This window comes from Anthonomus grandis, chromosome 2, assembly GCF_022605725.1.
Source record: "Anthonomus grandis grandis chromosome 2, icAntGran1.3, whole genome shotgun sequence".
NCBI lineage: Eukaryota > Metazoa > Arthropoda > Insecta > Coleoptera > Curculionidae > Anthonomus > Anthonomus grandis.
Genome location: NC_065547.1, coordinates 26,270,891 through 26,284,616, shown reverse-complemented (window position 1 = coordinate 26,284,616; position 13,726 = coordinate 26,270,891). Strand labels below are relative to the sequence as shown.

The 13,726-nt window shown below is 32.4% G+C and overlaps 1 protein-coding gene across 1 annotated transcript in view; it reads right to left on the bottom strand.

Moving 5' to 3' along the window:
* The window catches only part of LOC126750220 (serine protease 33), a 46,853-nt gene that overhangs the window by 14,852 nt on the left and 18,275 nt on the right, over nt 1-13,726 (bottom strand). Inside the window, exons 2-5 of the mRNA XM_050459771.1 lie at nt 11,829-12,036; nt 11,587-11,777; nt 11,380-11,516; nt 11,083-11,329 (exon numbers count right to left, since the gene is read on the bottom strand). Coding sequence (XP_050315728.1) covers nt 11,083-11,329; nt 11,380-11,516; nt 11,587-11,777; nt 11,829-12,036 — 783 coding nt within the window. The remainder of the gene's footprint in view (nt 1-11,082; nt 11,330-11,379; nt 11,517-11,586; nt 11,778-11,828; nt 12,037-13,726) is intronic.

Sequence of the window (13,726 nt, the reverse complement as noted above, 5' to 3'; positions counted from 1 at the left end):
TATTTGTCTTTAAAACTGGGGGTTTTCGCCAATTTTTGGTTGCATCTAACGGCAAAATTTATTTAGTTTTAACGAAAAATCAGTCGGTAATAGTGCTTGTACCCGCTGGATATGATAAGGGTATAGAAAGTTATTCTTTAAAATTCTGAATACCGTAGAAAGACTTACATTTAAGTTTAAAGCAATCTTTCTAGTGTTTTAGTTTCTAATCCTGCAATAAGCGCAGGGTTTTCCTCAATTTCACGAAGAATAATTTCTTCTACTCAAAGAGTTGCTGCTGTGCGCGGTCTGATGTTACCAGTAGTTTGTTGTTGAAAACTTCCAGTGTCACAAAGGCGTTGATGGAGACGGGCAAATATCGTATGATGCGGGATAACACGATTAGGATATTTCTTCTCATAAAGACGCCTGGCTGCTAATGAATTGCCGTTGGCCAAACCATAAACAAAATGCATATCTCAGTATTTGTGTAAACCATTGCAAAAAATTAATAATTTTAAAATTATTAAAACCGTTCGGTATAATGGATAAATGGATACTAAATGTATATACGTTACAGGCCTTTTCATACATGTTTTTTTTAGTATTTCTGTTGTCTTTAGGAATTTGTTATACACAACATTACTTTTATATTTATTATTTAAATTTTTGAAAGGATTTTCACACAACCTAAAAAAAACAATTATTGTGACTTTTAAATTGTAATGCATTCATTATATTAAGTCTAAATATCTCGAAAACGCTGGCTTGTAGCGACTTCGACCAAAATACTTTTTTTCCGTAAAAATAATAGATAAATCTACTTTTTTATTAAAAAATATAATTTAAGCAACCATAAAAAAGAGATGACACTTTGTATGAAGTATAAAAAACCATGTATCTTGCGCCCTCTACAAGTGCGAACCCTCATAACATTAAATTTTCAACAGCCAATTTTCGTTCAAATATTTATTTATTTATTTATTTATTTATTTATTTACACCACTTCACAGAATAAATTCCAATTAATGAGTGGGAAAATTACAACAATAAATTACAAAACATAGGTATCTTAAGAAAATCAAAAAGAATACAATATTATCAATAATTACAAGCAAATGGTATTAAAAGAAATATAGACAAAGTAAATTAAAGGTAAAACATCTAGGAAAAGTGTACCCTTTTAATTTCCGACAAACTGCAATTAAAGATGTCACACTGATCCAGAACAGAGTCATGTATGTTACATGCTCTGCGCAGAGGAGAAAATTTACAAATGTTGGTTCTAGGTCTTGATAGGTAAAAAGTTGATGTATTCCTTGCTGATATGCGAGGCACATGAAAATTTAGTTGCTGCAATAGATCTGGTGAATCAATAATATTATTTACCAACTTAAATAAAAATTGCAAATCAGCGGATTTTCGCCGATCCTCCAGCAAAGCAAACGAAAATCTTTCCAATAAACGCTGATGTGGGAAACCAATTTCTGGGTACACTCCGTCACTCTTGTACCAAAGATATTTGAGAAATTTTCGTTGAATATTTTCAAGTTCATGAATATGATTTGTATAATATGGTGACCAAACTTGGGATGCATATTCCAATATTGATCTGACATAAGAAAAGTACAGAATTTTTAGACTAAGAACATTATTAAAATTTTGCGAGTTCCTGATGATATATCCCAACATTCTATAACTGCGCTTGACAATATCTAAAATATGCGGTTGAAAAGAGAAAGAGCTGTCAAAGATCACCCCTAAATCTCTAAATTCAGTTGATCTAGGCAGAATAACATCATCTATGGTATAGTTGTAAGTAATGAAGTTTTTCTTTAAGCCAAATGAGACAACATTACATTTAGCCGCATTAAGGGGTAGATTATTATTTTTACACCATGTATTCAAAAGACTTAAATTATTTTGTAGCCGCTCACAATCCAAAATAGAGTCAATTCTAATATATAGTTTATTGTCATCTGCGTACAGCAGGCTATTAACATCAAGTTGGTCAGATATTGTATTAATGAATGAGTTGAAAAGAAGTGGTCCCAGAATTGAGCCCTGTGGGACTCCGGAAGTGGCAACTATCTGCACCGAACTACGACCAAAACATTCCACGTGTTGTGGTCGCTCGGTAAGATAGGACTGTAAAAGATTTGACAAAGAAGAAGAAAATCCATAATATAGGTCGAAATTATTAATGAGAATGTTGTGGTCTAGTCGGTCAAATGCTTTTGAAAAGTCTGTATAAATAACATCGACTTGAGAGTTTGCATTTATTGATTCGGTGATATATTCTGTAAGAGAAATCAAATTTGTAGTGGTAGATCTACCTTTCATGAATCCATGTTGTCGAGTATTTATAAGACTCCCCACTTTAGGATATAAAGCAGAATGAAGTGCGCGCTCAAAACATTTGGAGAAGTTATTTATTATTGTGATAGGCCGGTAATTTTCAACCATGTTTTTGTCATTCTTTTTATGTATGGGAACAATTTTAGACGACTTCCAAAGATCAGGAAAACATTCTTGTTTAAGGGCCAAGTTAAAAAGAATTGTTAATGGTTTTGCAAAAACATGTCTACAGTCTGATAAAAGAAATGCGGGTATTTTGTCAGGTCCAACTATCGGTGTGGGTTTTATAGTTTTTAAAGCACTTAATACCTCGTTTTCAGTAAATCTAGTTATGGTTATGCACTCCGGGTACGGTGTCTGAATATTATTAGAGTTAGAGGCTTGAGGTGAACTAAAAGTCGTGTATGAGCTCCGAAAGAAAGCTGCAAATGCATCAGTAATACTCTGCGGATCCGATAACAAAGTTCCTTGTTGATCAAACATATTTTGGGGCAGGGAGTTATTTTTTTGTGAACTCCGAATTAACTTCCAAAAGTTATTAGGCTGCGAGTTTAAATCATTCTCAAGTCTCGCACAGTATTGTTTGTATGACAGCTCAACATTTCTTTTTATTTTAGAACGCAATTCTCGAAAATTTATTAAATCTTGTTGAAAATGAAAGCGTCTAAATTTTATCCAAAATTTATGTTTTTGTTTTATGTCTCTTACTATTTCAAAAGAAAACCAGGGCGGGTAGGTACGAGCTCTTTTTGCAGTTTTCGGAACATACATATCAAGACAAGAATAAATCTTCAGATAGAAAATGTTCATAGCAGTATTAACATTTTTAACCGCTTCCAAATCACTCCAATCAACTCTAAGAAAACTGTCATATAACAATCTGAGGTCAGCTTTTTTAAAGTTATAAAAAATATTATCTATTTTACAGTTATTAAACTTTTTGTATATCTGTATAACTACCAAAATTATTAGGAAAAAACAAAAATAAAATTAAAACTGTAACACCCTGTATCTTAGAAATTAAACATTTGCGGACACAGGTTAATAAAAACTTTTTTTTTAAATATTTTTAAGCAAGGAAACTCTCCCTGAATTTTTTCGCAATATCAATGAAACACCCTGTATAAGTAAAAGCGAAATATAGTCGCCTTCGCTCTTATCGTGCGGGTTCAAAGGTTACCACGTAATATGAATCAAATTGAAAAATCAGTGGCTGCCAAAATGTTATTTCCTTGAGAGTTTGACAATACATTGAACGCCGTCATGTGACATAATTAAAGCCGCGTATACACCTTAGATCATAATTATCGACTGACGTGATGCCTTTAACGCCGTAAAAATGTCTGCAAAATACTACGTATTCGAGATTCGACATGTAAAACATACGTTGGTTATTTCCTTTCATGACGTGAAAAAGCCCATAAGTATAAAGCCCGTTGGGTATACGCCTCATCGGTATATGCCTAGAATCCCCGATATTCTGCTAAGTTGCCAAACATAATATTTACTTTTCTTTTTTGAAAAATTGTCCGAAATAGAAGGAATTCCCAATACCAATTTTTATTTACGCAATAATATCTAAATCTAAGCATTCTATATTTTTTTATGAGAGCTAAAATGCCTCCCTAGCCTTTCATTAAAATTGTACATATTTCATTTAAAAATGGTTGTTACCTAAATTTTTGAGAAATTAGTATACGATTTAGCATGACCCTATGTATGTGCATAACATACTAATTTGTCAATTTCAGGACACAGCGTCTAATTTTTAACGATTATTTGATCTTGTCTTCTTCTTTGTTTATGTGTGATTGTGTTTTCTTGTAATAACTATTGGGAAACTATACATTTTGGTATAATGACAAACAATTAATTTGTATTGTGTGTGATGCAGTGCAGTCAGAGACCAGAAAACTACTTTCTTTGTTTAAAGGCAAGTTCATGTTACAATCTCACTTTTAAAATGACATTTTAATTTTATGATTTATTATTTGTCGTTCGACTCAATCTATACGTTGATGCACAGAAAATTAAAAAAGTTGTGTTATCTTTTCTTTTATATCAGTTCATAAAAAGATAAAAAATAACTAAAAAAAAAAAACTGGTGAATGCGGCGGGCATTTCTATCTCCCAGCGCATTAAACTTCTAATTAACTTCTTAAACTTCTTGTACATTCTTAGGCAACTCTTTTTCTTTTTCGTTCTCGAAGTAATTAATAACATTAAGTACCATTTTTTTGGCTTGAGGATTTAGAAATCCACAAAAAGGCTTTTTCTTTTCCATAATTTGAAATTTAAATTATCTTGTGACAAATAATGTCATCCGTCAATCGAAACGAGGCAGGCATGTTTGTTATGAAAGTAATTGTTTTAGAACCACTGACATTTATCATTTTATCTTCTTTTGATACATTAACGCTGCATATATCTGTTTCGTTCTGCATATATCTGACGCGTTGTAGTTAAAAAACGTTGTTGCGCAAATTGAAACGAAACGTAACTACAAAAGTTTGTCGTTGATAATCCGATACACCCGCACGATAAGAGCGATTTTGACTATACCCATTTTGTTCCATAGAGGGCAGCTTTTATTCCTTTTTTGGTTTTTAAATAAGAATGGCTTTAAAGTTAAGCGATAACTATATGTGGAAGTAACTATAGTACCCAACTATTACACCACGAGCAACTAAATTCTTTAGTTAAACACATCTGGATTCATCCTGTGTTAAGTTGTTACTCGTAGTCGGATTCTTCCGATTGCTTCTGAGTGTAGTACCTGACATAAAATTCATGTCTCTTTGTCTACCACGAAAGGAAATATAGAAGTAATGTCCTTTCAGATTAAGGGTGTTAAGTTGTCTAGATAGGATGATGAGAAGTAATTAATGAAAGTTTCTGAAGTGGTTGAATGCAGGTAATATATTGAAATTTTCAAAAAGAATGAGAAAAAATGGCTAAAAGAGAATGAGCAAGATAAGAAGTCAACGTTTTTGCATATTTTCTTTTAAACGCAATCTCACCTGCAAATATCTAGATTTCTTTGAAATAACACTTGCATGCAAAAAATACACTATAATATATCTTATATTATGATAAGATCTTAACATCAAGACATAAAGTTTAGTAGTCTACTCAGATATGAAATATAAAAGACTAATAAATATTTATATCGCCTTGAGACACATTGACTATATTAAGTATTTTAATGGCTTTGAAACAAGAATGGCTTTGAGGTTAAGCTATCACTATATCTGGCACCACGAAAAAAAGTGTAAAAGGAAAAAGCCGAAGACTGAAGATTTAAGTGAATGTGTAAAAATGGGTAAGTAAGGGAAAAAAAAAGTAAGGGATAGGATTTATGAACTATATAATATAGGCTAAAAACAAATATAACGCTGCCATTTCTGAGGGATATTTTAAAGCAACTTTGGAAATTGGAGTTTCTGCTTTATCAAAATTAATTAAAAGCATAGGTTTTCGCTATAAAAAAGACTGCAATAGAAGATATTTGTGTGAACTACCAAATATTGTGAGCCAACGAATAGGGCTTTTAAGACAATATACACAAAATGAAAAATCAAAGTTAAGGAAAGTGGTATTCTCAGATGAAAATTGGATATTTTCAAACGGGAGTGGAATAAAATCTTGGCAAGATGAATCTGTGAAAAGCGTGAAAAGAAAAAAAGGATGTGGTCAGGGAAAACGATTTATTATTTTACATGCCGGGTCTTCAACGGGATTCGTTCCAGGTGCAAGTTTAATTTTTAAAAAGTCTAAAAGTATGGATTATCATGACAATATGAATTGCGAAATGTTTGAAAAATGGTTAAAGGAACAGTTAATACCGAACTTGCAAGAACCTTCCTTAATAGTATTAGACAATGCCTCGTATCATTCAAGAATTTTGAATAAACAACCAAATGGAAGTTGGAGAAAAAGCGAAATTTATGAATGGTTAGTAAAAGAAAATCAGAATCCCTTACCATATATGCTAAAATCCGAACTTCATTCATTGAGCTTATATTGGTAGGGTCAAAATCTTATTATGAGAATCATGTGGGTGCTGGGCTTAGATCTGATCAGGTTGAAGCTGTTTGGAATGAGGCATTGAATCACATCACAAAGGAGTATTGGCGGAAATCAGTGGATCACACAGAAAACATTATTAGAACCTGGTGGAAGAGAGAAAAAGTATTCGATATCCAAGTTGAACCATTGATCATTGCTCCATTTGAAGAAGATTCGGAAAATTACGAAGAGTTTTCCGACTCTGTTAGTGATAATGATAGTTTTAATTAGTTTCTTTTTTTAGTCAAATTTGTATATATATATCTTCATTTTTACACATTCACTTAAATCTTCAGTCTTCGGCTTCTTCCTTTTACACTTTGTTTCCTGCTTGGACATAAGATTGTTCTTGTTTTCATATACAACCTTTTGCACCATTCTTAAGCTAATTCCAAGCGCTTTAGCTACTTCTTCTTGTACAGGGTGGCCAAATAAGCGAGGTAAGCGGCTGTATCTCAGGACCTGTACATCTGGCAACAATGAAATTTTTTTTATTATTATAAATGTGGCTGTGGGAAAATTCTGGAAATTATTTTTTAATTCCATATTTCACCGCAAGAGGGCGCAACTAAAAATTAAATAAAAGAAACGTCTTTTTCTCCGAAAACTTAAGTATTAACTTATACTTTTGATATTATTTTTAGTACGCCTAGATAATTTGCTATAATTTTGGTTTTATGAATCATTGACGTACGAACGATAGTAGGGGTGGGGGAAGCTATTGAAAGTGGAATCATTAAAATCGGTGTAAATTCTTAACCACTTATTCGATTTAAGCGATTCAAAATTTATTTGCAAGATAAATGTAGCTGCTTTAAAAGTCTGATCTCATCACTACCCTAAAGTTCCTAATAAAACCGCCAGAGGGCGCAATTTTTAATAATTCCAGTTTTTTCATTTTGCTCCAAAAATTCAAATCAAATGGTAGATTTTTGACATCATATTTAAAAAGTAGATAAAATTAGAAAAAATACTGTGAAAACCGCACGATGATATCTTTGCTTGTTTAAAAGTTATAGCGAATTAAAGTCTTTTACGCACCGAGTCCAAACTTATATACCGCCATCTAGCGCTCGGCCTTAGAATGTCTAGTTCACGTATAGTAGGCGGCAAAAACAAAAGAAACTTTTAAAAAGTCAAATATTTATTAGACGGCCAGTTTAAATCTGTTTTCAATTTTCTTTGCTCGATTTTTTATAAAATGCCTTTAACAAATAATGAAGCTGTGGATTTGATTGCGGTTTTCTTTGAGTGCTTTCAAAATGCAGCAATAGCTAAAAGACAGTATGCCCTTTGCTATCCAGATCGCCGCCATTATGGCAGAAGAATTTTTCCACGGTTGGTACAGCGACTACGCGATACTGGGAGTTTTAGTCGGCCCAAATTTAGAAGGCGTCGCTCTACTGGAAGAACTGAAGAAAACATTATTAATGTGTTGGCCTACGCAGAGTTTAATAAGCATATTGGAACTCGTGCGTTATCTTTAGATTTGGGAATAGCTCGAACTACTGTTCAAAATATACTTAAAAACCACAGGTAATACATCTTTTTATTATAATTTTCTTCTCGAATATAGGCATTTCTTTTCATTTTAAGGCTATACCCTTTTCATATAATCCTACACCAAGCTCTAAACGAATATGATTTTGAGCGCCAAATTGATTTTTGCCAATGGATACTAGCAATGATTCGCGAAAACAGGGATTTTTTGTCACAGATTCTGTGGACCGATGAAGCCACTTTTTGTAGCGATGGGAAATTTAACAGGCATAATATGCATTATTGGTCGGTTGAAAATCCTCGTTGGATGCGAGAAGTCCAGCACCAAGGCCGCTGGAGTGTAAACGTGTGGTGTGGCATTATCGGAATGAAAATTATTGGTCCTTATTTTTTTGATGGCACATTAACCGGTAATGTTTTTTTGCAATTTTTAACAAATTCCTTGCTTATTTTAATGGAAGATTTGACATTGGAAGTAAGACGGACCAATTGGACGGGTGCCCAGCACATTTTTCCCGTTTGGTGCGGCATCATATAAATAATTACTTTCAAGGGCGCTGGATCGGAAGGGGGAGTCTATATCCTTGGCCGGCCAGGTCACCTGACTTAACATGCCTAGACTTTTACTTATGGGGTCGTTTAAAAGATATTGTGTACCAAACTCCACCTACAACAAGACAGGATATGGAAAACAGAATCCGTGGTGCAATAAATGAAATATCAGCTGCTGAAATCGAAACAGCAGTTTTATCCATCCAAAGAAGGTTGGAAGCTTGTTTGGAATGTGATGGAAAGCAGTTTGAACACCTATCGAGGCATTAAATACCAAATATGTTTGGGTTTAAAATCGGTTCTTTTCAGGACCATAATTTAAATATAAAAAGAAATTCGTTAATAAAATTATTCGCCTTAAGAAAGTCACATAAACTTCCAGTCATTCTGTGATCGGAATGAAATGATACATAGGTATTATTAATTTATAATTTATCAATCAATTATTACTTTCATAATTTAATAATTATGACAACATCATGGTATCCTAGTTGTGGTAATACTAATTAGAGAGTTTTAGGCGAGACACTAGATGGCGGTACGTAAGTTTAGGCTCGGTGCGTAAAAAAAATTTAATTCGCTATAACTTTAAAACGAGCAAAGATATCATCGTGCGGTTTTCACAGTACTTTTGCAAATTTTATTTACTTTTTAAATAGGATGTCAAAGATATAACATTTAATTTGAATTTTTAGAGCCAAATGAAAAAAACTGGAATTCTCTAAACTCTGGCGGTTTTATTAGGAACTACAGGGTAGTGATGAGATCAGACTTTTAAAGCAGCTATATTTATCTTGCAAATAAATGTTGAATTGCTCAAATCGAAAAGTGGTTTAGAATTTACACCGATTTTAATGATTCCACTTTCAATAGCTTCCCCCACCCCTACTATCGTTCGTACGTCAATAATTCATAAACCAAAATTAGAGCAGATTATCTAGGCTTACTAAAAATAATATCAAAAGTATAAGTTAATATTTAAGTTTTCGGAGAAAAAGACGTTTCTTTTATTTAATTTTTAGTTGCGCCCTCTTGCGGTGAAATACGGAACTTAAGAATAATTTCCAGAATTTTCTCATGGCCACTTTTATGATAATAAAAAAAATACCATTGTTGCCAGATATACAGGTCCTGAGATACAGCCGCTTACCTCGCTTATTTGGCCACCCTGTACATTCTAAGCAATCCCTTATCTTCTTTTTCGTTATTAGTTTTCTTTTTGCATTTTGTTTATTATTTAGGTATGATTAAAAAGTACAAAAAATTGTTTTTTAAACAAAGCTAAGTAAATAAATTGGTGAATGCGCTGGGAGATAGATATGCCCGGCGCATTCTCCATTTTTTAATAGTTAGTTTCAATCTTTTTTGCCCTGTAATGTGTAAAAAAAATAGTCTTAAGAAAACGACATTTTAAAGAACTGTCGTAGCTCGCCTCGTATTTATCTTTTTAAACAAAGGTAAATAAATTAATTTGGTGAATGGGCTGGGAGATAGAAATGCCCGCCGCATTCACCAGCTTTCTTTTAGTTATTTTTGATCTTTCTTTGAGTTTTAACTGATATAAAAGAAAAGATAACACAACTTTTTTAATTTTCTGTTCAGCAACGTATAGATTGGGTCGAACGACAAATAATAAATCATAAAATTAAAATGTCATTTTAAAAGTGAGATTGTAACATGAAGTTGCCTTTAAACAAAGAAAGTAGTTTTCTGGTCTCTGACTGCACTGCATCACACACAATACAAATTAATTGTTTGTCATTATACCAAAATGTATAGTTCCCCAATAATTATTACAAAAAAACACAATCACACATAAACAAAGAATAAGACAAGATCAAATAATCGTTAAAAATTAGACGCTATGTCCTGAAATCTACAAATTAGTATGCTATGCACATACATAGGGTCATGCTAAATCGTATACTAATTTCTCAAAAATTTAGGTAACAACCATTTTTAAATGAAATAATATGTACAATTTTAATGAAAGGCTAGGGAGGCATTTTTGCTTTCATAAAAAAATATAAAATGCTTAGATTTAGATATTATTGCGTAAAGAAAAATTGTTATTGAGTATTCCGTCTATTTCGGACAATTTTCCAAAAAAGAAAAGTAAATATTATGTCTGGCAACTTAGCAGAATATCGGGGATTCTAGGCATATACCGATGAGGCGTATACCCAACGAGCTTTATACTTATGGGCTTTTTCACGTCATGAAAGGAAATAACCAACGTATGTTTTACATGTCGAATCTCGGATACGTAGTATTCCCCAGACATTTTTACGGCGTTAAAGGCATCACGTCAGTTAATAATTATGATCTAAGGTGTATACGCGGCTTTAATATGTCAGATGACGGCGTTCAATGTATTGTCAAACTCTCAAGGAAATAACATTTTGGCAGCCACTGTTTTTTCAATTTGATTCATATTACGTGGTGACCTTTGAACCCGCACGATAAGAGCGAAGGCGACTATATGAATTATTTGTCTCCCAATCTTTTAAAGTTATTTGAGGCTAATATTTCCTGTTGGAATATCGTACGTTCTATTTGAATAAATTACTAAAGATATTAGAGTAAGCCACGTTCCATAACTTCTTCTAACTAATATCTACTTACCTAAAATAGGAACTTTGACACTTCTTAATACATTGGTACCACTTTGCTTACTCATGGGATCAGTCTTTCCCCATCCAGCAACCACTCCATCTCTGCCAGTAACTTTCAATTCGGGATTGGGTAAACAAATAGGAGAAATATGGAAATTATGACCAGCCTCTGTGACGAGTTGCAAAAGAGCCAGGTCGTAACGATCTGGCTGGATCAGTTTAAACTGGTACTTAGGATGTATTAAACGTTTTCTTACCTAAATCAAGTTTGTTAAAAATGCTACTTTTTAAACTCATACCCTTTTACCCTATGTAGCTCTGCGGGAGATAATTCCTCAACATCTCCTGTATCCCGTGTATCCAATTCTCCCAAAAAAACCAAGAGATCTGACAGCTTTGCTGGTAGAATACAGTGTGCAGCGGTTAAAACAAATCTTTTGGAAACTACGTCAAATTACAGATTATAGCAAAAATGTAACTCTATGATTGATTTATTTAGGACATAATCTCTTACCTAAGACGCCTCCGCATTGGTAAGACAAAATTTTTATGTGAGCTTGCCAAGGAAATTGACCAAAATCAGCTTCTCTCCCTCCCACGATTCTTTTTTGCAATATTCTATCATTAGAAAGGCCACATTCTTCGCGAGTGAAAATGTCCATTAAATTATTTCTACGCTGAATCATTAAATTATTATTATTTAATCTACAAAATAAATAATATGTACAAAGTATAAAAGTAACTGGTAGTACTTACTCCAACGGTTCCTCATATTTCTTAACAATTCGTTGAAAGCCGGACGATTTTTTAGTGACGCAGCATGCTACGATCCACGGAGTTGTTCCGCAACCTGATTGGCTGGAACCGCCTCCCCACCAACATGCCAGAGATAGGGTGCAAGAGTGGGGAATGCCTTGGAGTTCGCAGTGCGACGGGAAGCCAAAATAAGTGACCAATACATGACCTAAAAATAAGTATGTTTTCAGATGTTAAACCATTAAAATAGTCAATATTGTTATCTTTAATGTTAATATTAGAAGTATCTCACTTAATACACGTTCATTCCTTAATAGTATTTTAGTTTTTGTTTTTTTTTTCTTATTTAATCTTAAATTTTACCCACTTCATAAATTCCTAGAATACATTTTAAAGCAATTAATTTATAACCATTTTTAAAAACTGATACTATAACCAAACCATAGAAATTCTAATTATTGTTTTTTGTGACCCATAAATCTTTTACGCTTCTTGCTAAGTGAGTTGGATTTGGGTTCAAATAAAACTCTGGTTTCAGATTTTAATATTGCCGACTTTTCGGCCTATTGCGCCATCCTCAGGGCGCTATCTACATTAGTGTACTTTTTCTGGAACTTTAAAACATTATAAAATAAAATTTAATTTAGACAACCAGATACAATATTAACATATTTGTGCTACATAAACGGATATAACACACTTATTTAAAAGTTTAAAACAAATTAAAAAATATAAAAAACAAGGTCAAGCAAGCTTATAAAAAAAGCTTAAAGCAAGTTAATAATAAAAAATTAAGAATTAAAAGAAGACAGTCAAATAACAAAGAATCTCAAAAAATACGCATAATATACAATGGTCTTTTTGGTTAAAGTCCAGTTCAGAGATCTGTTAGAATCTCTAATGTACCGCGAATAGTCAGTGTGCCGGTATTGCTTGTATTGTCACATGGCATGCATGCTTAAATCGCAAAATTTTATGTGGAAAGAGTCATAAAGTAATATTCTAAGCTATATTAAATCATTCCATTGAATAAATAAATGTTTTCAATTTTTTTTTTTAATTTATACATTTGATTCGTAAAATTTTACTATATACGCTCACGTACTATTTTGTTGGACGTCTGACCTCAGTTCCAGCCACTCAAGCGTGAAAAGTTACACAGGTCCGGCCTTAAAATTTATTTGTATTTAAAATTTTATTATTCGGGATTTTTGGGTTTAGTTTTATAAAGCTAGAAATTCAGGATAGTTGATAGCAAAATAATATTTAATTTAAAGATAAGATTTCGGTACGTAAAATCAGTTTAACCAAAAATTTTAATGTAATAAGTTTAGTTTTTAGTGTCAATCAGTGGGGTGTTTATAATAAGTGATGAGACAATAGGTGGTACAAATTACTTAGGCTCATTTATTCTCTGGATTATGGCATAAAAGATTTACTTTTTGACACAAAAAGGTAAAATGTTTTTGTTTGTCTTTAAATTTTATATATTTCTTTTTTTTGAGTATTGAGATTTATTTCTATTCGGTGGTTATTATTAACGAGGATTTTGTCTGCCTTATTCAATGTCCTTTATAATTGTTTTTATTTTTAATTTATACATATTATGATATATTATTATAATAACTTACTCATGAAAAGTTATTTCTAAAATTACAGTGAGGATACTAAATACTTTTATAAATTTAACTACTCATTTGAATTTGGCCCAACGAGTTAATACTATTTTTTAAACTCTGTTTTTTGTCTTTTTTTAAACTGGTTTTATAGTGTTTCTGTAAGACAAATCATGGACAAAAAACTGTAATAAATAAAATTTTAAACTTGTTTAATTAATAAAAATATGGATTTCTTACTATGGCAAAAAAGGGAATTTTTCCCAGGGAATATAAACGATA